Source organism: Gekko japonicus, unplaced genomic scaffold, assembly GCF_001447785.1.
Source record: "Gekko japonicus isolate JY-2015 unplaced genomic scaffold, Gekko_japonicus_V1.1 scaffold83, whole genome shotgun sequence".
In the NCBI taxonomy this organism is placed as follows: Eukaryota; Metazoa; Chordata; class Lepidosauria; order Squamata; family Gekkonidae; genus Gekko; species Gekko japonicus.
In genome coordinates this window covers 1,086,231-1,110,509 of record NW_015168655.1, presented here as the reverse complement: position 1 = coordinate 1,110,509, position 24,279 = coordinate 1,086,231, and the positions used below count along the sequence as shown (strand labels likewise).

At 39.0% G+C, this 24,279-nt stretch overlaps 1 protein-coding gene across 2 annotated transcripts in view; it reads right to left on the bottom strand.

Annotated features, from left to right (window-relative positions):
- The window catches only part of AKAP6 (A-kinase anchoring protein 6), a 325,414-nt gene that overhangs the window by 60,304 nt on the left and 240,831 nt on the right, over nt 1-24,279 (bottom strand). For both annotated transcript variants that reach the window (XM_015415204.1, XM_015415203.1), the window contains 2 exons: nt 13,169-13,315; nt 6,829-7,053 (listed from right to left, as the gene is read on the bottom strand). In XM_015415204.1, the coding sequence (XP_015270690.1) occupies nt 6,829-7,053; nt 13,169-13,315 (372 nt within the window). The remainder of the gene's footprint in view (nt 1-6,828; nt 7,054-13,168; nt 13,316-24,279) is intronic.

The window sequence follows — 24,279 nt, the reverse complement described above, 5'->3', positions numbered from 1 at the left end:
CAGACTCACTGTGACTAGCTTTCCACTGCTTAAAGGAATACTTTTTACCTTTTACAGATTCCATTACTTTGTTAACCATGCAGGCTTTTTCCTATACCTGTTTGTGCCTTTCCTAACCTGCAGATTTTTTTTTTGGAGCTTCTAGGATCGTAGTTTTAGATAGTTTCCAAGCTTCCCCAATGGTTTTGACCCTTTCTACTTCTCCTTTCAGTTTCCTCTCCACATGTCCTCTCATATCAGAGAAGTTACCCCTTTTAAAGTTAAACGTGGTTGTGTCAGCCTTTCTGGCCAATTCCGTATTTATACAAATGTTGAACTCAACAACATTATGATCACTGTTCCCAAGTGGTGCAATCACTTTTACATCTCTCACCAGGTCTTGAGTGTTACTTAGGACCAAATCAAGGATCGCCTCTCCCCTGGTAGGTTCCGTGACCATCTACTCCATAGCACAGTCATTTAGAGTGTCTAGAAACTCAGTATCTTTTTCTCGACTAGAACACATATTGACCCAATCAATGTGTGGGTAGTTAAAATCACCTATTACAACACAGTTTTTTTGTCTAGCTGCTTTCTTTAATTCATTCATCATTTTATAATCCTCCTCTATCTTTTGATCTGGTGAGCGATAACAAACTCCCAGTGTTAAGTTTCCTTTTGGCCCCCCTATTTCAACCCATAGAATTTCCAGAAGCAAATCCAATTCTCTTAGCCTCTCAATCTTTCTGGACTTTATACCCTCTCTGACATACAGAGCCACCCCACCTCCAACCCTTCCCCCCCTATCCTTCCGATATAATATATAACTGGGAATCACTGTATCCCACTGATTTTCCTCATCCTCATTCCTCATATAAGATGCAATGACTGTTTGATTATGCCACAGGAACAAAATGAGAGTAAGTGGGAAGTATGATACAATCCTAACCTTAATTAAATAAATTTTGAGAGGAAAGAAACTTTACAGGCCCAAACTTGCCCTTTAACAGAGAGTTATGACTGTATTCAGCCTTATAGCTTTTGGGGGATCATTGCTCTTGAATCCAGCCTTTCAAACAACTACTTTGGCAGTTAAGCAATACATGTATGATTAACAAAATTAACCTCTCCTTGTTCCCTGTTTGGGATGAATTTTATCTTAGATATATAACCAATGAATATTTATACAACCACATGTGTGCACTGAGACAGACCACTGGCCCATGCAGTTCAGCATTGTTCACTATGACAGGAAACAGCTATCCAGGATGTCAGGTAGAGAAACATCTTTCACCAGTACCTCCTGTCTGAGAAGCTTTAACTGGAATGCTGGAGACTGAATCTGGGACCTTGTGAACAAAAAACATGTGATCTGTCACTGAGGTATGACCCCTCCCCATACATCTCCAGAAGTCTCCATGAATTGTCTGATTATTTCCATCACCATCACCCATTTATAATAATCCCAGTTTCTCATTCTTATGAGGAGACTTTCAGATTCCTAGAATTTATATTCTCATGTCATATTTAAAGGGAATGGTTGATCTGCTACTTTGCTTGCCAAAAACATTTTCACACAGACGGGATTAACAAAGTAGAGTGCAAAGACACCTGAAACCCCCTCCCAGTTGCTGTATATGATCTTTATTTACATCTTCTTTATGTATATGAAGCACATCCATCTAATTATTATTTGTCTATAACTAACTGTTGTGGGTCTGCCTGCCAATGCCTCCTCAGATGAGGAAGAGATGGAGGAAGCCAGCCGCAGCCTTCAGATGCTACAGGAAGACCTGCTAGAGAAGGTAGAGACTCTGCCAAGTGCAGAGAGGGAGTCTCAGGCTAAAGTCAGTGCACCATGCCCTCAATCCTGCAGCCTGGGATCCAAAGCTGAAACAGAAGCCCTGTAGCCACCAGACTCACCCCTGGGGTCACCAGAGCCCTTGGAATGCCGGAGAAGGCATGCCTGGAGCGAGGCGCAGGACCAGTGCCCTAGTGCACAGTTGGCAGCCCAGCATCAGTCAACCTCTGCCTATGAGTTTCAGTCACCACAGTATCAGGGCTGACAGTGATGGAGACTGCTCAGCCATTGATGAGTTGCACCTGTCTATGGTTTTCCTGATAAAAGCAGCCAGAACAGGGTGAGCCAGTGTGCAAGCAAATTGGTTACAACTTTTATGTGCTCGCTGGTGGTGTGGACCTTGATGTGTTTGAACTTCTAGAGTGTGACCTGGCTTGTTGTCTTTGTATTTGCTCTTTTGGACTTCTGAATACCTGTACTCTGTTTAGACTATGTTTGTTGCTTCTTTTCCTAGGTCCTTCCTGCACCTGGACACTAACAGATGATCAGTAGCCTAGTTTATTCCCTTGATGTTAGTCCTTGTTCTATGGAGGTTAATATTACTTGTCCTGTATAGAAACTGTGGTATATTCCTCAGTTCTTAAAAACTGAAAGAGTGACAGAATCACAGAACCAATATTTATGATGGGGAAGATATCTAATTGTTCAGGGAAAGGATTTCCTTTGGATATGGCTTGACCAGGTGTCATTTCGTAGAAAAAGAGATGCAGGAGCTAATTAGCATAACTTAGGCCCCTGCCACACGGCAGGGAAACCACGAGGCAAAAGCGCGGCTAATAGAGCCGCTCCAACATTGAGACGCTGCGGCGGGATCCCACGGATCCCCTGGCCGCAGTGCCTCTTCTCCCCGGCAAGAGCAGACGCCGGGGAGGACGAGCCCGATGGGAGGGGGAGGCTGCCGAACTGTGCATGCCCGAGCATGCGCAGTACGCCCGGGGGCTGGGATGCGGCGGCGCAAGGACGCGCCGCCGATCCCACGGCCGGCTTGGGGCGCTCCAGACGGCTGCAACCACCTAGATAGGTGGTTCGTTTTTGCAGCGGGGTATCGCCATTTGGGCCGGATCAGGGACGGAGACGGCACGCTCCCCAGATGTTGAGGTGGGATCGCGTCCGTTTGCTCCGCCCCTGTTCCGTCCTGCTCCCGTCCCAAATGGGCTCGTATGAACGGGACCCATGTTATCCACATTTGCATGCATTAAGAACTTACCTGGCTGCTTCTTGCTCTGACTGAGGGCTGCTGGGAGCAGGGGGTGGGGCTTGTTGCATGTGCCTGCCCCCTGGGCTCTTTACTGCCGGAGCTCCACTTCTGTGCGCTCCTGCAGGAAATGACCCCTGGGCTTGACAGTTGCCCCACATTTGTCCCTCTCCTAGCTTGTATCCCAAAAAACCAGTGTAGCTTGATTTGTTTAAGCATTGCAGCAACACACATGCTTTAATAATTTCTTTTAAAAAATAACTATATGCATGTGGCACATGAAATGTACAACAGATGGTTTAGATGATTTTATTTAATTTGTTTATGAAATTTCATTTTAAGAAATACCTTGCTCTATTTCTTGTGCACATGGAAAAGATAGCAGAGATATAATCACTTGCACAGTGCAAACAGAGAGGGAGAAAGAATTCTAGTGCTTCTGCTTGGTCAAGAACTATTATACATACCATAGTGATGCTTATCTATTATCTATAAATTGTCATTAATATGCACCTAAATGGGCACAAAAGTGCTGAAGAGATGATGATCATGCTTTTTCCACCTTCTCTCTGTTGCCCCTACAGATTCTTGACAGAAGAAGGGGTTTAGGGATAGGAACCTTCATTTGGTTCACTTCAACAGTGTGATTCATGCTACTTTTTTCATTATACATTAGTTGATGAAATGCCAGTGCAGACATGGATTACCATAACTAGGTAAACAGGTTTATATGGCAGAAAGTAGTACTTGGAATCACATTTTGACCCAATGATACCTCCTTGGAATACCTTTATTTCACTTGGCTCATTCTTTGACTGCTTGCTCTAGATTGTTTTCCTTTGTTGCTTCCTCCCATGGCATATGCTTTCAGAACTAATTGAGAAGACCCTACCTCTCCCAGCTATTTTGTTTTTGAGGGCTTTCCATTGATGGCTTTATTCTGAAATGGTTTGGAGTATTATTTTTTTGTAGCCGACCTTATTGATTCATTGTAAGCCTTCCTGATCTTTATGTAATAGGTGTGTGTGTGTGAGTGATTTTTTTAAAAAATAAATAAAGGGATCTGTTGATACCTGCCATTTTTCTCAATATGAAAGACAGCTTAAAGCCCATATTTCCACTGCAGCATTTTCTAATTGTTCTTGTTGTTCAATACCACTTATAGCTTTCTGCATATAATCTGTTTGAAAGTTGGCAACTTTTCAACTATGCTACTTGAGATAAAAACATGGAATCTGAAGTTAGGTTTCCAGATACTCTGATAGATACTTCAAAGGAAATCTTAATTTTCAACTGTAACAAGTATTCCACTAATGTCAATTATGCTTTGAGCACTCTTAGGTCTCAGAAACAATTTGTATGAATTAAACATATTTGTTAGGAGAAATTTTCATTTTTATCTAATCTGAGAAGATTGTCAAAGAATTATTCCAAATGTTATGTAAGTTATCTCACCAATGTATTCATCACAGGCTGTTAAAAGCAACATGGGCACTTAAGAGCATAAGAATTGCTTTATCAGATGTGATGAAGAGTCTACTGTAAGCTGTGGGAAGTTTGAGTGAAATTTACTAATCCTTTAAAAAATATTGATGTATTTGATTTTTCTCTTTCTTGTTCTCCTCCCCCTATCTGTTTAGGGCCAGGGAAGAAGGTGGGGGCTTAAGGGTGGGAGAGGCTTAAAAACGATGAATTAGAAACTCTTATCTAAGCTAGTGGCATTGCATTCCATAGAAGTTGATTTTTTGGCATTAGCAGACATGAATTTCATTGTCCTTGCCTTTTCTTTCAAATGAGACATGGGGCAACATTGGTTGCAACTGGAAATATTCCAGCCAATGGGGAAGGGCAGCAAGCTATATCCCCTTCCAGGAAAGCTTTTAGCAGAGCACTGGCTAAGACAATTAAGAGCAGCTTTGTATATGATGGAAATGTGGGGGGGGGGGGAGAACAAGAAATATTTCAGGCTTTCAATTTCTGTGTTTCTCAATTATGTCCCTTTGGAAAATTATATGTTATATATAGTCCACCTTTTTCACTGGAACTCATGGTGGATTACCCAGAATAAGTCAATAAAATCAGCAGAATGGAACATCCAATAGACAATACAACAGGATTTGACTTGTAGAAGTCTAGAGCTAGCCACAGATCAGAAACAATGGGGAAGCAAAGCATAAGTGTTAATGTGACACATTAAACTATGCAAAATTACATAGTAGGAACCTACCTACAGCAACAGATAGTGTGAACTACATGCAGTGTTATAGTCTACAGTCCCTAACCCTTTACCCCAAGCTTCTTTCTGAAGCTTTCAAATTATGGAAACATTCATGCTAAAGTTCCATTCCAGATGTGACTAAACAGCAAAGAGACAGAATAGTCAAGGCACTTCTGCTTCCATGTACCCCATCCTCCCACTTCAAGCCCCAACATAGATAAAAAAATAAACATTCAGCAATAAGCTTTGACAAGTTAGGAATATGGAAATGGGGAAAGGAATTTATGTTATGCAATATATGTTTTCTCCCTCAAAATATCTGTTGTTGAGTGTACCAAAATAACATTGGCAACAACAAGACCTTCATCCCAAACAAGTGCATGTATGGTCAGGGTTCTCTGAAGAAGACCAAGTGGTATACATCCACCTCAGTTATAAACCTTGGAATCAAGGCACTGATTGTAATCAATATGAAGAGCTACAACTACAATAGAATGTATGCCAGCATATTAGCTGTTGCTCAGAAAACATAACAGGTAAGAAGGCATCTCAATAACGCTCAGAATCAGGGATGCTCACAACTTTGCAAAAATCCCAGTTGGCATTTTGAAATACCATACTTTTGCTGAATTGAGGTTATCTTTTGACTGAAAGATCTGCTAGTATGCAGTTCTGCATGTGCAGACTAGTAGCCTTTGGCATGGTAGCTAGGTAACTGCTGTGGCCAGGTAACTTGATGACTATGCTCCTGGGTCACCATTAGTTGTCTTTAAAAGCAACTAAGGCCCCGGTCACACGGGCAGGAAACTGCAGAGGAGAAGCGTGGCTGTTTGCCCTGGGGCAAACTACTGCGCAGTTACGTGATCAGACCTCCTGTGGAGGTCCTGTGGAGGTACCGTGGAGGTTCCATGGCAAGGGAGAGGTGCTGATCACAGGACAAGCCGGCACACAACGAAGAAGCGCATGCCGCGGCAAACTGTTTTTTATTTTTGTGTACATGACAAATGCGCATGCTCCGTTGGGTGCGCATGCGCATCCACAGAGACTTGGACAAAAAAACACACACCTTATTTGCAAGGGGACATGGGCGGGCGCCGGATGCCACTGGAAACGCGATCAGACACCCGCCCTTGCCCCGCAGTTTCCGGAAACTAGTACCTCCAAGGTACTAGTTTTTTGCCACGCAGTTTCGGCTGGAAGCCTCGGTTGAGCCACAGGAGTGCTACGCTTCCCAGATGTGCTGGTGAGATCACGCCCGGAAACTCCGGCTGTTTTCCGTCTCACTTGTGTGGCTTCTGTTACGTGTGATCGCAGCCACAGTTAGACTGTATGTACTGCTTTAAGGAATTAAAATATCAGGCTGAAACAATTTTGATCCTTGCAGTTTTCATGTACAGAAAGAATTATCCTTAAAACTAACATTATTTTTACAAAACAGCTTATCTGTAGAAACATACAAAAAGTATATACAAACAGGGTTATATATGCAAGGATAGGGGACTAACACAAATACTTTATATTTTATTTTACTCTAAAGAGCAACACTTGCATCGATGCTGTGGGCTTTTTTATTACCTTAAAGTATTGCAGTTGTTTCTCAGCATTCATTGTTCCTTCACTTTCTTGCCTCAGACAGGAATTGAAGATAAAAAGCTCGGTATCTCTCAGCCACCCTTTCAGCTCTTTGATCCTGGCCTCCAGCTGCCTTACCAGGCTGCCGCTTTCAGGAGAGAGCAGGTCACGTGGACCTAACCCACTGTGCCCCACCATTGTGTCTTGGATCTTCTCTCCTAGGGTTTTCTAATGCAACAGAGAAAGAAACCATAGATTAGTCTTATGTTCCAAAGAATGTGCATTAGATAGCTGACCAGCACTACCTTTATCTAGATAGTAATAACATCAGTTATTTCAATTCCTTATTTAGGTAGTTTACAGTGCAATTCTATGCAGAATTATTCCAGTCTATACCCATTAACTCCAGTGGGTTTAGACTGGAGTGACTCTGGATAGGATTATACTGCTGGTACCTTGCTCTGGGTAGACAGCCATTAAGAGCTAACTTGCATACAGTCGCTTGCTAAGCCATTAAGTCTGATCCCATACAGATAATTGAAGTATTCTGAAGTGAGAAAGGAGTCAACAATATCATCCTACCAAACGGTAAGAACTTTGCATGCCAAGTGGTAAAATGGTTGTTGGTACCTTCCCTTACATTCTCAATTATGATAATGACAAATAATCTATTGGCTATGTTAAATCCTTATTTTTGTTTACTTAATATCCCATATAAACAAGACACATAAAACCATGCAGAATTATCATTGGTTCAATGAATAATAACCTCCGTTTACTAGAATTTTAGTATGTTAGGGCAAAAAGATGAAAATAAAAGATGACGTTAAAATTCATACTATAGTATATTTAGTAACTACATCTTAAAATAGATTTAATACATTTATTGTATCATATTTAAACAATTACTTTGAAGGTATTTATTTGAAAGCAACATAACAGTTGACAATACATAAATTTTAAAAGGTTATGGTGTATTTGCATGTTTGTTTACATGTTTAGAACTGAGATACCTGCAATAAGACTGAAGCAATCAGATAACACAATAGTTTGGTGTCCAAAGGAGCTGTAGGGCCAAACTACACTGCAGGTGGATATGATTTTATTTACTTATTTATTTATAAAGGTATTTGTCCACCACTTTTCTCTTCAAAGTGGCTTAAAATCTCATTGTGAGTTGTCAATTACAATGTTACAGGGATTATGAGCAATGGTAGATACAAGCAAATAATTATGTTCAGAAGGGCAGGTTCACCTAGTGGATGTAACACCAGCTTATCTGATTTCTCAAGTAATTGAGTTTTGGCCACCTTCTGTGCACCCTGGCCATACCCAGGTTCTTGGTCTGTGAAAATTCATTGGAAAGTACTTTTGTATGTCATATGGATCTTGATGATTACTCTACTGCCACTTCAACTGACCAATCAAATGGATCTATGGCCAATCTACATATTACATTACACCTGGGGTAATGTTAGTCTATTGGCCCCTTCTCCATTGTGCTCTTGTGAGGCAGTACTTGCCGAAGAGAGATAGAACAGGTGTTTGTGTATGAGAGCTGTTTTCCTCAGAAACGGCACTCTCTGCTTCTTTGGGATTCTAGACTCATGTTCTGGATGCAAACATGGGTTTGGAACACTGGTGAAGGAAAAAGGAGGTATAGTTTCTGGGAGAAAGCAGTAAGTAGGCAGAAGAGTTAAGCACTTGATTGCATAGGGATCTTCCTGAGGGCAATTAGAAGTGGAGAAGAGGGAAACTGGGCTAACATTTAACCACATACCTTACTGCACTGCATGCTTAGAAGTAAATTTCATTGGAATCAATAGCTATTGTCAATTGCAGATCATGGTGAAAGGCTGAAAGCCTAGCTATGTGATTAGTCCAACACATGCTTGGTCATGAGACTAAACTGTGGACCCACAGTCACATACCTTGTGGAACTCACCTTAAAAAATGCTTGTTTGCTTGATGCTCTAATGGAGCACTGTGAAGGGGGAGAAGGATTTCCAGTGTCCATCACACACCACTTTTGCCAGTGTAAAGGCTGGCAGTGGGGGCTTTGGGCCCTTTTCTTTGGCTCCATGTATCTTTCCTAAGATATATGGAGCCGGAGAAAAGGGGCAAAAAACCCTCCTATCTTTTCCATTGGCAAAAACAGGGTGGGAGGGAAACAAGGAGTTCTTTTGCCCCCTTGCAGCGTGTACATCTGACTACAACTTAGGTTGCACACCCATGACCCAACAGATGTCTGGTGTATTGTGTAGTTTGGTCCTTAGATGGTGGATCTCAGGTGTTCTCTCTCAGTATTCTGCAACCACTGCCCCCCTGGTTTACAGATGAATTGAAACCGCTGAACTAAAAGACTAGTCAGTTAAAAAGCTGCTATCATTCAACTAGAGTCAAAGCTAACCAAGTGTGAGTTTTTAAGGACTTCAACATGCCAATCATGTTAGATAGGAAATCTTTGCATTTTAGATAGGAAACCTTTGCAAAGTGGAGACTATGCAATTTTTATTGGTTGTCAGTGGCTGGGTTTAGTCATATTTTTTTTCATTGAGATCAATCTACCACCTATTGTGACAGTAAAAACCTAGGGTTTTAATGGCACAGTCTTGTTAACGGTTCTTGCCTACTGAAGCAGAGAGTGAGACCACAGATATACAGGTAATCACTTAGGAACTGGACCTATGTTTGATAACGTTACTGGAAGCTAATTTGGAGAAGCTGAGTCCTTCATGGGCTGCACTGAAAAATGAATATTTAAAGGAAGGGTAGCTTAGGGTTAGCCCCATTCAAGTCTGTGGACAATTGTGGACTAAATGCTTTGAGAATTACAGTCTAATAATAAGCTTTGAAACACACACTGAATTAAATCAGCAGATATTCAGCTGTTCTAAAGCATTCCACAAACAGTGTGTTTGGGAGATCATAATAGAAAAAGCAACTATATTCTTGGCAACACCCTTTTATTTTGATGGCTCAAATATTGATAATTTGAAAGCTCTCAGTGGAATCCAGCTTTAGCTATTGTTTTTATGCTGTAACAAAAGTAGCAGCAGGAGGTGAAATCAATGCCCTTGGAGGGTAGGGTCACAAAAAAGAATTTATTGCCACTTTTTTTTTGTTCTGGAACAGTTTGCAATCATAAATTCTTCATAAACAGAATACTTCAGAGAATGGTCCGTCTTCATAAATATACGACAGAGGACATCAATTTCATTTAATTCACAATTTGTGTCAGCACAGCAGATGCCAATGCCTGCCTTGATAGGGTTGTTTAATATGCAATTGAGACAGAGTAATATTCAGCACAGGGGACAAAATTTCACAGATTAAACTGTACGCACCACTGACATTTCATTCTAATGTATTTCCATTCCACACTGTTCACCTTAGATGAAAGTAATATTAAAAACCATATCTCTCTATTTTACCATTGTTAGAAGTTAAAATCCTTGTCTTTAATTTTTTTCCATGCCAATTAAAATGTAATCATGCCAATTAAAACAGTATGCCTAGTGTTGTTGGTTTCTGCTAAGATTTTTTTATTAAACTAAATGAAACTCAATCAAAACTGCTTATTATACATGATATTTCATTTAAGAGAAAACATCAACTTTTTTATAAATGCAGAAATGAATATGAAAAAGTGATATACACTTTCATCTCGATCTTAACTTATGAAAAGGCCTTGAGAATTCATTTTAAATGAGAGGGTACTGTTTTATTTATATTTTTGAATTTGATTATATTACTAAAGAAAGCCATGACATGGATGGCCCAGGCTAGCCTGTACTTGTCAGACCTCAGAAGCTAAGTAGAGTCAGCCCTGGTTTCTGTTTGGATGGGAGACCACAAAGGAAGTCCAGGGTCAGTATGCAGAGGCAGGCAATGGCAAACCACCTGTGAATATCTCTTGTCTCGAATACCCTACAGGGTCACCATCAGTCGGGTGTGATTTGATGGTACTCTCCACCCCCACCAATAAAGAAATGTTGATTAGTTTTTCTTCTGACTGATAATATACCCAGCCAAGAGTAACCACAAGTTTAGCCTTGTGTTTGAAGTAAGTTCAAGTAAGCCAGGGATCCCCAAACATGCACAGCTAGCTTTTTATGTCCAAGAAACTTGGATTATCAGTTTTTCAGGCAGCCAACTTGCCATGTCTGATGGCAAACTACTTTTGAAATGGAGGGACCTTTTGCTGGCAGACTGAGATATGCTATGTGTGAAGGACTGGCTGTGTAGAGAAAAAGTAAGAAAAAAAACGCAACTAAGGCCCCGGTCACATTGGCCAGATAACACGGGGGGAAGTGTGGCTTTTCGTGCCGGCGCAGTTTAATGCACCAGAATATGATCAGATGCAGCGGCGGCAAATTGGGGTTTTGTTTGTTGGTGTGTGTTTCCGGTGCGTGTCAACATGGCGAGAGGAGCGCGCTCAAGCGATCACACGTAGGTATTCCATCGATGGTCCATAGCAAACCGTTTGGTATTAGGCTTTCCTGGGTATTTTTTAACTCCGGATCTTTGGACAGGTGCTACAGGTTGGCGATGGGTGTGCTACGCTTGCCAGATGTGTCCTTGTGATCGTGCCCGTATACTCCGCCCGACATTCGTGCCTCTCCAGCGGCAAATCCTCTTTGTGACCGGGGCCTAAGTGTCCCTAAAGTATTTATTTGGAGCTTGGCCACAGTCTTTACCTACAGCAGGTGATCAACACTGTCAAATGCAATAGCACCGATCACCCACTTAGCACTGCATGTCTTTGATACAGACAGAACCCCAAGTTTGAGCTGCAGACCAGCTCAGGTCCATGCACAGAATTCTTTTGAGTGCACATCTCATAGAGAAAGCACATGCATAAGTCTGCTTCTGTGAATGAGTTGCCCTTGCTTAATCAAGATATCAAAGACTCATCATTAGATGGTGACAATAAGAACCTGGCAATGAAAGCACAGACTACTGTAATTCTTTGTCATTATCTAAAACCATAGTTCTGTAGAGTTTCTTTTAAAGAAGCTGTATAAATATTGTTTAACTGTTTTTTAAAAAACCAGACATTAAAAAGTAATGTATTGTTGTAACATATAATCATAATCAGTTGTAACATACAATATGGAAATAGGAAAAAACTTGCCAATTAGTATATTGCCAATTAAAATATTCAGGAAACTGTGTTTAAATACTTCTTATTAGTTTGGTAAAGACTGTGCCCATACCTGCATAAGCAGAAATAGTTGATCTTTTAAATCACCTTTTTATTTGTTAAAAAATCCCCTTAGAGGAAAAATAGGATAAAAAGCTAGGAAACTCTGTAGAATTTTTTCTCAATATATATATTTTTGCAATGCTTAAAAAGTCTCCAATACATTCCCTTCCAGTGTGTGCAATTAGGCCCCAAATATATGTCTGTGACTGAAGCTTTCAATATGGGTGAGGAAAAGATGGAATCAGAGATGGGATTGCTTCATTGTTTTTAAGACTACATTGAAAAGGCAAGCAAAATTACATACCATCTATTACAAATACTACTCATCCCTGATTTATAATTTAAGTAGTTGATAAACTTATCCTATCCTTTATTTGAATGAAAGAAGAGAGTACATATATTATCTTACTCTTGCAGAATCAACAATAGTGTTTCCTGCATCATGCCATCATTGGTGTCAGGGTAATAGGATCACTATATTATATCTTTAGCCAGATTTTTGTGTCTTACTGTTTGGCTGAGACCAACCCATTGCAGTGTGAAATGAATTATATGAAACTTTTGTTTTGCTTTTGTCAAATATAAGCTGAATAGAGGCACATGAAATATATCCTACAGTATCCTCAGACTCAGGACTTCAGATTGGTACTACATTTGCATATTGGTTTTTGTGCCATCAGTGTGACCTGAAATATACAGTGACATCCCCACTTTTCATCTTAAGAGTATAGTAAATAGTTAAAGAGTAGATGTCTCTAACATGTACCTTCAGAATAAATTCTATTACCATTCACTCAAGCATGACAGTCAGTGTATATCAGATATACTGTATTATATTTGACTTGGTGCATACCCATAATACACAGCACATTTTACTTACTTTTTCTGTATTAAACTAAAATTATTAAAGTCAGACAAGAGGCAAGCAGGGAATAGGGGAAAAAACAGACAAGGAAAATATTACAGGTTTTTTTGTGTGTGTTTTGTAATAGCAAGAGTGGCTTGTTTGAAATGTATGTACTGAATTGTATGAAGCAGATATTTGTGCTTCAAATTAGAAATCAGACAGACAGCATACTTCAAGACACAAAAACTGTACACATAACACAGAGACAGTAATAAAAATGCAAATACCCCAAGTAGCTCCCATTTTTCATTAATTGAATCTACTTTTTCAAGGAGATCGTTGGGTAGTAAAACACTGCTTCTCTTCAATGCTTCAACCTTACTCAGCAATTCCATCTTTTTGGGGAGTCTGATTGACATTTCAACACTGTACCGCTAAAATGAAAGGAAAAAAAAGAGAATTCAGTTTAAATCTGATCTTAAACTATCATTTTCATGCTAACATTATATATGACTTGGCCACAGTGATCCATGCGACGGTCACCTCGAGGCTAGACTACTGCAACGCTCTCTACATGGGGCTGCCTTTGTCGCAAATCCGGAAGCTGCAGCTAGTGCAGAATGCTGCGGCCAGGCTGTTGACGGGTCTTCCTAGAAGGGACCACATCCAGCCTGTGCTGAAAGCGCTGCACTGGCTGCCAATAGCGTACCGGATTCGTTTCAAAGTGCTGGTTCTTACCTTTAAAGCCCTATATGGTCTGGGTCCAGCTTACTTAAGGGACCACCTTTCCTCATATGTTCCCCTTCGAGCACTTCGGTCTGGGACCCAACACCTCCTGGCAATGCCAGGTCCCAAAGAGGCCAGGCTGGCCGCTACCAGGGCCAGGGCTTTCTCGGTGGTGGCTCCTACCTGGTGGAATGAGCTCCCGGAGGAGATCCGGGCCCTGCGGGACCTTATGCAGTTCCGCAGGGCCTGTAAGACGGAGCTCTTCCACCAGGCGTATGAGGAGTAGCCGCCACTAACATCACCACTATTCCATCTCTACCTGGCCCTGGATGAGGTGAACATCAGTCCCTGGAGCAGATGAGGCTGAACAGTTATAAAAAATGCCATCTGATATTATGTTGAACATCTAGAGCGCTCTAGTCTTTGATTGTTATGAATGCTTTTTTACTGTGGGATTTATAAATGTTTTTAAAGTTGTTTTATATTGGCGTTTGCCACTTTTAAGCCGCCCTGAGCCCGCATTGCGGGGAGGGCGGGGTATAAATTGAATTAAATAAATAAATACATAAAATATTTAAGTGGCTACTAAGGTATTTTTAGCATAAAATGAACAAAGTGCCCATCATTATGATGGACATCTGGTAGTGGTGCTGATGATGGAAAGAATGGAGAGAGTCTGTTCTACTCCAACTGGACAACATTATTACTGCATTAGACAGAATGCAGCAATTCACTTCTAACAGATAAATAAAACAGTGTAGGAAACTGACAGTGGAATATTAAACAGTTATGCCCTTCTAAATCCACTGACCTCAATGGATTTAGAGGGGTATCTCTGTTTAGGACTGAACTGTGACTATTCTCCTGCTTCTGGTAACCCCAGTTTCTTTGGGCAAACAGGTTTTGCCATTGCTTAAAAATCTTTACAAGGTGTAGGCTGTCTATTTGGCCTGGATACAGACTTCAGGTGTGCCCAAAGGCTTTGACCATTGCATCAAGTCACAACCTGCCCATGAGAGAATCTTCTGTTTGAAAAGTAGTTTGCCACAAGCCCAAAGCATCCATGGACTTGGAGAACTGCTTGTGGGTTCTTTGTATTCTGCCCTTTGTTCCAGAGAATCCAGTGGAAGGAACGGATAACCATATGCTAGCTTCATCCATAAAGCCTTGCCCTGGGATCCAGTTTGTGGTCATGCTAGAAGATGAGAAAGAGTGGAAATCCAGGGGCAGGTTGTTATATAGTATGTGTAAGTATGTTCACACGAGTCCCACAACATGTGTGCCTAGGGTCCCCAGGTCCTCTTAAGAGAAGCTATACCGCTCAGACTCAGGGACAGAAGCAGGTTTTGTCTCCATGCAATGTAGTTCATAAATTCAACACTGTATTTTCACAAAGAAATGAGTGGCAATTATTGGAGAAAGTATAAGTCTGTTTGAAGATAGTGTTGCAATTTGGGCTTGGCTATTTTTGTTCTTGGAGGGTTGCAGATTTTGTCCATTGCCAACACTCTTGTCAACTGCAGCCAGTTTCTTCTGTCTAATAATATACTTTCATTCTTTCTCTTTTTCTGTCTTATACACATCATTTCCTTCTTCGAGTTCAGTATTTTTAAAAGAGATTTGAAGAAACAGTGCCAAAATGTACCTTTTATTTGGAGCATCATATGAAGCACAATTATCCAAAAAGCGTTTAAAAGGTCTACATAAAACATGCATAGCTATTAGCAAATTGCATGCTAAACATTACATTTCCTTTCTCTGAAGCTCAGTGTAGAAAACTACTCCTGATACTTTTGTAGAAAAAAATTAAAATCAGGGATAACTATAACAAAGTCAAAGTAGAGCAAAGAATGTTTAAAACATGGGTGCTTATTCCAGATCCATGAACACGTACTCTGACAAAACAAAACAAAAATACAATTGGAGAGTACTTACAGAAAATAAGAAAGGTGTGAAATCACTGTTTCAGCTAATAGATCCTCAGCATTTGCATGAATATGTTTGCATATTGTTAGTTTCATATTTTAATCTTTCATTTGCACTGCACATGAACATCATTTATATTTTGCCAACTTCAAATATTAGTCATTTGTGGATCACAGAGCAAAATGTTTTAAATGAGGTGATTTAAAGCATTTCTCATTATTAATGAACACTGATCAGGTGGTGGTGTATCCAAAATAAGCATGAATATGCATAGCAAGCAACCACAGGATTGTCTAGATTCACAACAAAAAAACCCCCTTGTCTTATGATACACAAAGTGAAACCAGAAGCTGCAGTTTCTACAAAATGTGCATTAACAAGAGGCAATCAGGTTTGGAATTGCGGAACTGGATCATACAGCAGATAACCATTTTCTTTGGCTAAAATTGCCAACAAGTATGCTTGTTGGCTCTATATGATTGCTTTTTTCAGCTGGAAAGGGTGAGCAGAGGAGATTACAATCTGCTTTATGTAATCTGATTTCTATTTAAAGATGATATAGCTGAAAAGGATTTACATAATTATTTCTGTAAGTATGCATAATATCAAGGGAAATCCAGAGTCCATTTCAGCTATGCACTAAAATCCAGTTGGCTTTATGTCTTTCCTTTTGCCAAGTGGATTAATAGACGAAGGGAGTCCTCTAGCTGTCTGATACTGGTGTGGACTTGGCTAGTTAATACTATTTTCACCTGTGATAGGCAGGGCTCAGCTGCTTTTGGCTGAAAAAGATTTTGGAGATGCTCTTAAGATGCAGAAAATCAATAACTAAGCAAAACTAGCGGCATTTGCTTCTTTGTAACAGTGTTCTAGTTCTCATGAAGATCTTGTCATTCAATGTCTGTGCTTTAAAAAACTCTGGAGTTTGCTATGTAGCATATAACGAAGGATCCCTGCGACAGATACTAAAAAGATTATTACATTGAAAATAATACAGTAGTAGGCTTTGTATACATGCTTTCGGTCTTCCTCACTGTATAACCTACAGTATAGACAGCATGATGAAAGATTGCGATTGATAGAAAACGTATTATACACTAGCTGGAAAAGCTGCAAAAATCCATTTAATTGCAAGATGTATTGGTTATGGGAAGAACAGTCAGTATTGTTTTGAGATATAGAAATTAAAGTGAAGTTATTTATTCGATATGAGAAAAGTGCTTACTGCACTGCTGAGCTGAGATTCTGATAGCACTACATGGTACTGCTAATGCTTTTTTTTTTTTTACCCATCAAACACCTCCACTCTCAGGCAAAATTAGCTACCCAGCTCTATCAGTGCTGCACAACCCTGGTCTAGTAGGGCTTCTTTATCCTGTGGTGAGAAGATAATTTAATCTTCATATTCATTCTACCCTCAGCATTAAGTGAGCAAAGGCAACTCCATTGTGACAGACTGCAAATGTTATGATACAGATTACTCTTCAATAGCCAAAAATGAGATTAAGAAATTTAAAAGTCACAGCATTTCTACTACCTTCTCTCCTCTCATTCTTTCCAACAATAGCTGCAATAAATAAAATGATTAATATTTCATTTTCTATTTCACCTGCCTCACAAAAAATCCTTCCAATAAATAGGTTACAGTGTATTGCATGTGCTTATGCACAAGGAGGTAGTTTATATTTAAAAGCTATGTAACAGGAAAAAAAATTAAGTTAAGGATTGTTGTGTCTTCTCTTCTACACCTGCCTTTTCATTCCCTAAAATATTTGGTGTTTTTTTTTAAAAAAACCTTTATTTAATGATATATTGTCATACATATCTTTTAAAAAAGTTTTAAAGGTCATTTCACGGAAATTTACTATGTAAATAGAGTATCTTGAGAAACTTGTGATGCCTGTTTCCTGAAGTTTTCTGCTCCCTCCCAATACTCACTCACTCACTCACTCTCTCTCTCTCTCTCTCTCTCTCTCTCTCTCTCTCTCTCTCTCTCTCTCTCTGTGTGTGTGTGTGTGTGTGTGAAAAATCACACCCCAAAATTCTGTCCAAATAGAGACTGGAACAATGCCTTGAAACAGCATTAATTGTCTCCATGGAAACCAGAAGAATAAGCCATTTTGAAACTGGCCTAGAAGGCGCTCATTGAGCAACTAAAGCATTTTTTCTGTCTCCTTTGGTGTTAAAGAACAAGATGCCTAGTCACTGAGAGGTCAAAGAAAGAAATCATCATGAAAGGTTTGTAGGTGTCAACAATGTGGTAAATAATAATAATAACTGACTTCCCAAAACCTGAATACATTTCATAACATAGTAAGACCTCATTGCATAATCTTTCTGAAAGAGAAACGTCACAAAAAGATGATCGGAGCTAGGATCCATTTTCTCTCCCTGCAGTGAAATGTTAGGGCAATATTATGCGGCCCTTGCTCCTAAAGCTCCCTGGGAATTCTGTTGTTGTAATAAAACTTCAGAAGAGGAAGGAAAAAAGGCTGCATGATGGAATTCAAAATAATGCTCTAAAAGCACACAGAGAGATTAAGACATCCATTGTAAGACTTTTGTATGGTGCTTCTGTTGGTTATAGTGAAAAGAGACTAGACATACTGAACACACTGTAGAGCTGCAGCTATGAAATCCAGAAGAATTAAACCAATAAAAAAGTTATCCATTATTAGAAGTATATATGGTTTTTAGTGTTCTGTTTTTTTGGCATTTTCCCCAATACATTTTATACTTGTGTTAATGACACTACAATTCTCACTAAGTTCAGGAATTTAGTACCATGTCTATGGTTTACTTCATTCATGCTGTGAAAGTTTTTTGTAAAATGATTCTCTGTTGCAGGAAAATAATTGCCATACATAAATACAGATGTGTCCCAGACACATATGTGTCATTTGCAAAGCAAATGCAAGTACTTATTATTTGTTACCCTGTCGTGTGAATCTACTTTCCAAGTATGTTCATTAAACCTAAACATTAAAACATGCAGATGCATATAACCTGTTATTTTGTCTGTCATCTGTGTACATATACACTCATATTGTGCTTTCTGGCTAGTGTTTGTACTCTTCATGCCTAGGCTTCATGGTGGCCCCTTAGGAAGCCCATGCCTAATGCCATTCATTGGTGAACAAAGACTCTTTTTATTCCAAAGTCCAGGGTCCAAAGCTCAGCTGTATACATGCAGAGTGAAGGAATCTGCTAGAGGCCAGACTACCCTTCACAACGGCTCTTAGACATCCACCTTTTTCGTAATACCAAAGCGAGACATTTTACAAACAGTCCAGAAGCTTGGTTATATTTCATACACAGTCAATGCAACCAGAATGTCTGGACAGCATTCAGGTCCTTGGATGAGTGTTTTGTCTAGACAAATAGCAGCCATTATTTCTTTCTAACTTGCATTCTCCTACTATCAATTTATAGCAAATAATTGCACAGGGAAATTATAAAGACTCCTACAGTTGTCCTTGTAAATTAATAATAGGTTTTCTTGATTGGGATAAATTTGCTGCTGAGCCTTGGAATTTTTTTAAAGTGCTATGTCATTTAAAATTGCCAGAACTCACACAACAAATTACATCTGAGGCCAAGAATTCGTTTTCTTCTCCTATCTTATTCCATTCGCATGATCTAGAAATCACATTACATTGTCCATGTATTGTTAATTGGACATGGATTGCATTATTTTTAATATAAATCAAACTACCAATATTAAAATGAATTGCAAATCCCCTAATAGAAGATCATAAAACAATCTTTTTAAAAGTATCTCTCATTAATAATTTAATTCCAATTATATCACTCTGAAAACTCAAGGAGGAGACCAGTAACTTATTTCTATTATGTCTCTTTTGAGAACAAATGAAAAACACAGCTTTATTTATACACAAAACCCAAAGACGAGTGCTTTTGCAATTGCAAAACAAAAAAAACTGATTTTGTTGCAAGAGTTTCAGGTACGGAATGTAAAATATATAGAAGCCACCTGATCCTCCCTGTTTTTTATTTAATCTTAGTTTTCTCTAGTTATACCGCTGACACAATTTTATTAAAGAAAGGCTTTAATAACTTTGTTGACTAATGTTTCTTCATGATAAAATAGAGCATTTATACTACTTGCTCTGCTTTTGTGAAGGAAGGTGATCCAAACCCCTTTAAATTTTACTGTAACTGTAATATCTTTTTTTGCCCTTTAATGAGTTTATATTAAATATTTAATACTGTTTAGGGCATATCCAGTATCACCAAAAACAGTTATATTCCCAGCAGTCCCACTGTTTCAGGCAGAAGGCTTGATTGATCCTCCTTGCCTGAATTGAGTAGAATGAAAAGAAGCAGTTGGAAAATAGCTGCAATCATTTAATGCAGATGACCTCTGACAGGCTCACAGCTCTTCTATCTGAACAGAAATTTGCATGGGGTCTCTGTGCAGAGGAACAATGTAACCTAAATGGTAGACAATCTTTATTCTAATGAAGTGGGTGTCAAGGTCAATGTAAAACTGCAATGATAAATGGTGCACCACTAGGCAAGAGAAGTTGCATAGGCATTGTACTGCTTTCACATTAATTGAAGGCTGAAAATGCATGGAGTTGAAAGCGCAAGACTCTTCTCACCATCATGTGTTAATATAAAAATACCCATGTTTTTCTTCAGGATTCTGAACCACTGATATGAATCTTATTGCAACAACCACAGCCACAAAAATACAATAAATACAATAGCTGTACCCAATAGCATGGAGGGGTGGGGTGGGGGTTAAAACAGGAGTTTTTATTATGTTGCTTTATTTCTAGACTAACAACTTCAACAATCCACTCTGAGTGCCAAAAGAATAACAAGTCTCCAGACACCTAATGTAATTCCCATGATCCTTTTGCTATTTAGGAGATCTGTCTTTAATTAGTTCCAAACAAGCAACCCTTTAGACAGCTCTTCATTAGAAACCATTCCTTCAGAAATAACTTTGCAAAAAAAACAAAAACCCACCCCTCGTTGTACTCTGATATTATTATTTTCTCAGTTCTAAGTCTCCTTGTTAGTATACAGTTAACATCTCCAGGTGTCTTTTGTCCTGAATAAGAATTAGACCAGTAAAACTGGGTTTTGTAATGCAAAGGGTTGTGTGCCTGGAGTAGGAACTAAACTACAATCTGTTATTGTGGCTTTGTCAAAATGGCAATGCAGCTATAATTATGGCACTTCATCAGTCAATCAAGTAATTTGTAGAAGGCAGTACATTTTGTCCCTTAAAAATGCAGAAGACTGTAAGCTGCTTTTTAAAATCCTGAATAGCTTAAACCTGTTAAGGGTATATTGTTAGATAATATACTCATTAGCAACCAAGGATTTTTGCATCTCCTATTAAAACAGGAAATGCCATTACACCATGAGATTTATAACATCCCAGTATGGAACATTTCCAAAAGCTGTGTGTCCTGCAATTCACTTTTTAAATTTTTTGTGTGGTGTTTTTCTCACATATGCTCCAGTAGTAATATTTTATTCACACAATGCTCTCCAGCATTTCAAATGAAGTTGGTTGATGTCAAATTTTTAAAAGGTGTTGTACAAAACAGGTATGTTCAATGCATTATTAAAGTTACTCTGAGGCATACAGAGTTCTCAACATATGAGAGCAATTACTTAAGTAGCCCAAATGAGGTCAATAGAAATCCCCTCTGTGTGCCAGTGAGATATGCTGGCTATAAATTTTGAACAGCTTTCCCCCCATCAGCTTAAGTTTTCCTGTTCCAAAAGATTTTAACGTTACCATTAGAGCAGTGTCTGTCACAAAGCAAAGTATTTGTGCTACTTTCAACACTTCGCATAGGAGTCATAGGAGGATTGAAACGTTGCTACCGAAATCCTTACAACAATCTTGTAAGGTATGCAGATAGTATTATTTCCATACTATAAACAGGCTGAAATAATGGATTGTCTAGGATAGCTTGTATTTGAGCTGCTGTTTGAAGCAGGTACTTCTAAATGCTGACTCTAAAGTATACCAATACATTTGTTTAGAATATGTGTGGTGTAATAGAGAATGAAAAAATTTAGGAATTATTTACTCAAGAGTAAATCCCATTAGCTTTAATAGTTCTTGGGCAAATGCAATTTTAATTCTAACCATTCTACTCAGTGCCTCAGATTTAGCAATTCCTATATGAAATACTGTTTCCATAAAATGTGTTCAAGATATTGCAATGAAGAGAATATACTCCTGCTTTTTTTTTTTTAAAGCATATTGTATTAAAAATGTTACTGATGAAACTATTTAAAAAACTGTACAGCTTCATCTGTGTGTGATTTGTCAGGTCTGAAGCTTTGACGTGCCCAAGGGGCAGACCCCAGCGGGGAGTAGGCTGCAGAGCTAAATAGCTGTGAAAGAAGTCTTAATGTAGGATGGAATTCAAACTAACCTTGACATGACCTCAGGAAAAATATGCAAAAAGTAAAATGAATGCACTCTGCAAGATACATCCTAATTTTGTGGCCAGGCTGGTTAGTTTCACAAACATAACCGAGACTTTAAAAGCAAAATAAAATACCAAGCAAGGAGGAAACACAGGAATTCAGAGTAAAAACTTAAGCAGGCATGATGCGTTACTGTGGAGGCATGTGAGCAATTTGGAAGCAATCCAAATAAAAACCAACACTGAACAATATTGTTGTCAGGCTGTCTATTCAGGAAAATTGTTTTTTAAGGTTGAATATAAATGACACAAAGCCAAGATTACATCACTGAGTTACAAAGTCTGTTGTGGCTTTTAGCTGAACAAGCCCCAGAGATCTACTGGCTGGTGGTAGTTATTCAGCAACAAGGTTTTAATGTTTTGTCCAACTTTTTGCATTATAAATACTGATTTAACCCCCCCCCCTCACAAATCTACTTTATTCTGGAAGCTGTCAACCTGATACATATATGATACAAATAACACAACTTTCTGTTGCTACATTAAGAAGTGTGTAGTAGTCTTTGGTATGCTTTGTCTGTATTGTTCTCCTGGTTCAATTAGACAGAATCAGCTAAACTTTGGCTATTCAGCTAAATATATGGAAATTGATTGCCAGTTTATTTTGAAATCTGTGGCCATCTTGATTATTCTGCACTATTAGCAAATTTTACTAGAACATATAGCACAGTTTGATTTCCCAGAGTCAGGATTAGTACAAGTCCTTCAGCTACTCATAATACTTGTGAGCATGCCTGTGGCTGTAGTGGAGTGGAAGAAGTAACAACTCACCCAGCCATGTCTGTTGCTATAAGCACCGCATGGTGGCAGAATTTGCCACTGTACACATAGGAAATTGCCAGGAAGAAGCATTATACCTAAGGATGTCCTAGTTCAAAGGTTGCTTCCTCCATGCAGTTGTGCCTAGAGAAATGGCTGTCAGTAAGGATATTTTCATTCTGTTGGTCCCACAGGAGATTAAATTTAGCTGTAAACACAGTGCCGTCACAAATGGCAGAAACATAAGTAATTTAACACAAAATTTAAGTGTGTGTGTGAATGCAAACCTCACTTTGGCCGGACTGCTCACTGCCATAATAAATCTCTCTTCTGCATTTTTTTCCATTACAAATGATTGCACACTCACTAAAACAGCATAAGAGAAAAACAAAAAGTTCACAAAAAGGCATGCAAATAATTTAAGCCCCGCATATGAAACTGTTCTAAAACCAAGTATCTCTTGGAGTCCACACATCTTTGCATTTTCTATTAATTCAGAGGAAATATTGCTACTGAACAATATTGCTACTGTTTTTCACCCATCACAGAGGTACATTTTGTATGTTTCAAGCACATGCACCAAATTCCATTTACCTTATTCAATTTGCCTGTGTACATTTGCATGTCTTATGCAATTTATGTACAGTTGCTGGACAAGGAATAAAGGAATATCCTTAAATGACAAATAAAATCAATAAAATGTATATATATAACCATTCTGATTCACATCCCTGATCTGTTTTAGTACTAAATATTTAGCCTTCCTTCAAAACATTACTGTAGCAACAAGTCACTGTATTAATAATTTTCCTGAATCATTTTGCATGAATTCTATATTCTAACAGAATGTTGTTACAGACTAAATTATATCTGGTACACAGGCAGGTATTTAAAATGTTAGTTGTTGAAGTATTTCATTCCTAACCAAAATTTGAATTTTTTCTTATAGTTGTTAAGTAGTATTAACACACTATAGTAAATACTGAGGCTAAAAGTGTCAAAATAGATGGAATAACCAGACATTTAAATGTAATCCAGATGTTTGTCTTCCATTTCTGTTCACATTCACAGAAACATGAGACCTCTGAGAAACAAAATGTATACATATACATCTCATTAGTGACTTTTAACCACCAAATTGGAAGTTTTGCTAAATTTTACAGTGCGAATAATGGTTTGATCCCCTTGTACTAGCACTGGGATCCAACCATAGCCCAAGTGCTAATATAGCAGATTAACACCCAGATGTAGTGCTTTAAACAGTGGTCACCAAACTTTTTGAGCCTGTGGGCACCATTTGAATTCTGTCACAGTGCAGTGGGCCTAGTCACAAAATGGCTGTCACAGCATATTTGCAGTCACACAGTGATGAACTTTGTGCTGTGGTGGCAGCTGCTGTCAAAGCAATGTTTTCCAAGCTCTGCACAGCCAATCAAATCTCCAATGGCCAATCCCACCTCACCCCACCCATTTTCTAAAAACATCTCATGGGCACCAGGAAA